This window comes from Arachis hypogaea, chromosome 4 (genome assembly GCF_003086295.3).
Source record: "Arachis hypogaea cultivar Tifrunner chromosome 4, arahy.Tifrunner.gnm2.J5K5, whole genome shotgun sequence".
NCBI classification, from domain to species: domain Eukaryota; kingdom Viridiplantae; phylum Streptophyta; class Magnoliopsida; order Fabales; family Fabaceae; genus Arachis; species Arachis hypogaea.
The window spans coordinates 27387570-27390926 of record NC_092039.1 but is presented as its reverse complement, the minus strand read 5'-3'; the positions used below and the strand labels follow the sequence as shown (position 1 = coordinate 27390926).

The window sequence follows — 3357 nt, the reverse complement described above, 5'->3', positions numbered from 1 at the left end:
ACAAAATATCGAACGTCAAATACTATATTTGGTTTAATTTCCTAGCACCTTCCGCCGAGGATATTGATCAATAATAAAACCGCTCGAGGTTATCTTATTTAGTATTTATTGAATCTTAAATAAATAAATTCAGACTGTTTTTGCTGGATTCTTTTTTGTTATTAATTATTTTCGTTAGTAAAAACTCTATTATATTGTGATTATTCTTGAAAATTTTCCTTCTTAATAATGAGTAAAGTTGGTGTAAAAGAATCATGGTTGAAACTTTTCACCATTGGACCCTTTCCATTATTTGAAGACTATCCTATATTCCTATTGCATCTGGAAACAAGGGTGAATGGGTGATATATTCATTCTTTACGGAAAGTCACGGTGAAGAATTGATTTCGGTTGATGTCATTACCTAAATGATTCAGGCATTGGTATCGAAACACATATGTCAAGTGGTGGTTTTCTAGCTATAAACTTACAACAAAGATTACATTCAAGAAATATTGACCTACTTGAAAACAGAGATAAGGAGGCCTTTTGTATAGCATGTCATATTCCATTAAGAGTGACGACAACTGTGCGGGGTGTAGGATAATCCCGGTGCTCACAAAGCCATATACCCTTCAATTAACCATAATTAAACATCATCAGAAAATCTAATCAATAGTTTAATGGAATAATAATCCAGATAATGATAAGGTATTGTTCCACTTCCACAATAATGGAGTGACAGAGTCCATTTATTAAGGGTCAATGACAAGGTCACTCATTTTAAAGTAGTTTAACGTTATTTTTTATCAAATCAATTTAATCACATTTACCCTATATTACTATGAATTTAATTTGAAGTAGCATCTTATGACAACAAACAGAACTCACATGCACAATCATTGAAATTAAAGGAACCCAATGCAACGCCAAGCAACTTATCAAGTATGTGATTTTTGACAATAAAAATATTTACAATATGGCATTACTAAAATACTCACCTGCCATGTTCCCATGTTAAGCCTTCCATTCGTAATAGGTATCCTAAAAGAACAAATAGTAGAAAAAAATATATAAATAAAATAATTCTGCATAACCCATAATAACGAATGAAGCTGAACATGAAGTCATTGAATTTCTTACATGAGTGCACAACCAAACATAGATGATTTGATATGTGCAGGCATGTCATCTGGGCCTGAAATTATAGTCATAAGTAGAAGATTATATTATAGCCAATTCATTTTATATAGAGGAAAAACTTTAATTAAACAGTGATAATTATTTCGAAACACTACGAAGTTTTTAAGAAAAAAAAAATTCTTTTCGTTCTTTAATATTTATTTTTGTTAAGCTGTTGGGGATAATTGTCAAGATCATTTAATTTTTTATTATTTTTTTAAATATATTAGTTAAATTTAATTTTTTATTATTTTTTAAAATATCGTAATTAAATTTATTGTGTAAAACAGAAAAATATTAATAATTTTTAAATTATTTTTATTTATAAAAATTTTAAATAAAAAATATATTAATGATTAACATATCATATAAATATATTCTGAAAAAAGATCATTGATAAAAAAATTAATTAATCTCACAAAAATTAAATATTAAAGATCCAAAAAAGTAATTTTTTTTTTATTAAAAATCGGAGAGATGAGTATTCTCCCTTTTATATACTATTAGATGACTGTTTCTTCAATCTGTTCTGACAAAGTGCAAATTCCAATTATTTCATTACTTCACCAATTAACAATGCAAAGATCACTAAAATAATCAACTTCAAAATAAATAAATAAGCAGAAACTTGAGATTATTGGTGAATAAAATCAGCACTGACCCTCTATAGTATGCCTCCAAGGTGCAGATGGCCCCTGCACAACAACATTACAAAATGGAGACTTCTTCACATCATAAATCATTGGCATTAGAGTAAATTAATTCATATTAACTAAACTAAAATTGAACTAACCTCAGGAACTATCCGATTGAGGAACGTTTCTGTATCATCCCGAACATCATAGTCATAATTCTCATTGATGGTTAGAGAAGCACTTGTGTGATGCACTGTATTTTCTCCTCATTATATTTTTCAGGTTAGTCTAAGGATTCAAAAAAAAAAAAAAAAAAAACAAAGGAGGGGGGAGGGGCGTTGCAATTTACAAGAATATACTTACAAAATACATGAGCTAGGCCACACTTGAATCCAGACAAATCTTGTTCAATTTCTTTCACTATCTGAGTCAATGACCATTTGTTTAACCCATGATGATACAGTACAAATGTTTTAAAGAATTACAAAAAAAATAGAATCCCATGATCGATCACTCAAACTATGCGTGACAATAGACACCAACACAGTATATTAAAATTATGTTCAAGTTACTTCTTCAATTTCGGATATCAAAGTAATGGAGTGTGAGATTTGCAAACACATCATGAATTTCACGTCTCATCCAAAATGGTTGGAAAATTGATGAATGGTAGAAAGTGTAAGCAGTTCCACTAACTTAGCTGAGTCAGCAATAACTAATTATCTAATTGCTAACTAACTCTGAACTAATTCAAAGATGGGTTTTTCCTATTACTATTACTATTATTATTAATAATTAAGATTAAAGAAGAGAAGAGAAGAGAACCTTTGGAGTAACGAGATGACAACCGCGTTTGTGAGGAGGCAAAGTAATGGTTTTCTGGGCCCATTTGGGAGCAGCCACCACAGCCATGTTGCCAGGGTCCTTCATTGACATTCTTGTTGGGTTCATGTTCAGTGACCGAACCGGAACCTTATTGGCCGGTAAACCCACTGACAAGAATTGCATGCTTGAAAAACTAAACATGCTAAAGCGCTGTGTTATGGGCTACTGGTTATGTTCGTGGTTGAACCATCAAACGAAAACAATAAATATCTGAAGCTATGAATATATACTGCCACATACACTATTGATTGTGGCTGGAGTGTGTTACTACATGACCACATTATGTGCAATGCAATCTTGACCGCACATACCCACCTGGAGATTATTAGTGCTTTATTAATTATCGGAGATTAAATTTCAAAGTGTTCTCTGAGACGCTCGAGATTCAAATGGTATTAATTATAGGATTAAAAAAACGTACTATTGTAGTCTTTATTTTTTTTTTTCTTTAACAGGATGCTAAGGTGACTTGATAGCGACACTTGTAATAATAATATAATGACATATCAGTCAATGACATATGATATATTACACATGATCTGCAGAATTATGTTATATCATAAAGCACATATTTTTAACAAATTAAAAATTAAAATACATTTTTTTTTCGATTCTTATAATTATAAAATGATAAAATCTTAAAAACATTTATAAAGATGATAATATTTAAACAATA

General features: G+C 30.1%; 1 protein-coding gene across 1 annotated transcript; it reads right to left on the bottom strand.

The window, feature by feature from the left end:
* Positions 1-330: 330 nt before the first annotated feature.
* LOC112794258 (uncharacterized) lies at positions 331-2933 on the bottom strand. Its single transcript, XM_025836354.2, has 7 exons — positions 2622-2933; positions 2160-2220; positions 1955-2049; positions 1823-1856; positions 1123-1177; positions 981-1023; positions 331-612 (listed from the first exon to the last, which is right to left on the bottom strand). The coding sequence occupies exons 1-7, from the start codon at positions 2820-2822 to the stop codon at positions 541-543; spliced, it is 561 nt and encodes a 186-aa protein (XP_025692139.1). The 5' UTR covers positions 2823-2933; the 3' UTR covers positions 331-540.
* Between the last annotated feature and the right edge of the window lie 424 nt (positions 2934-3357).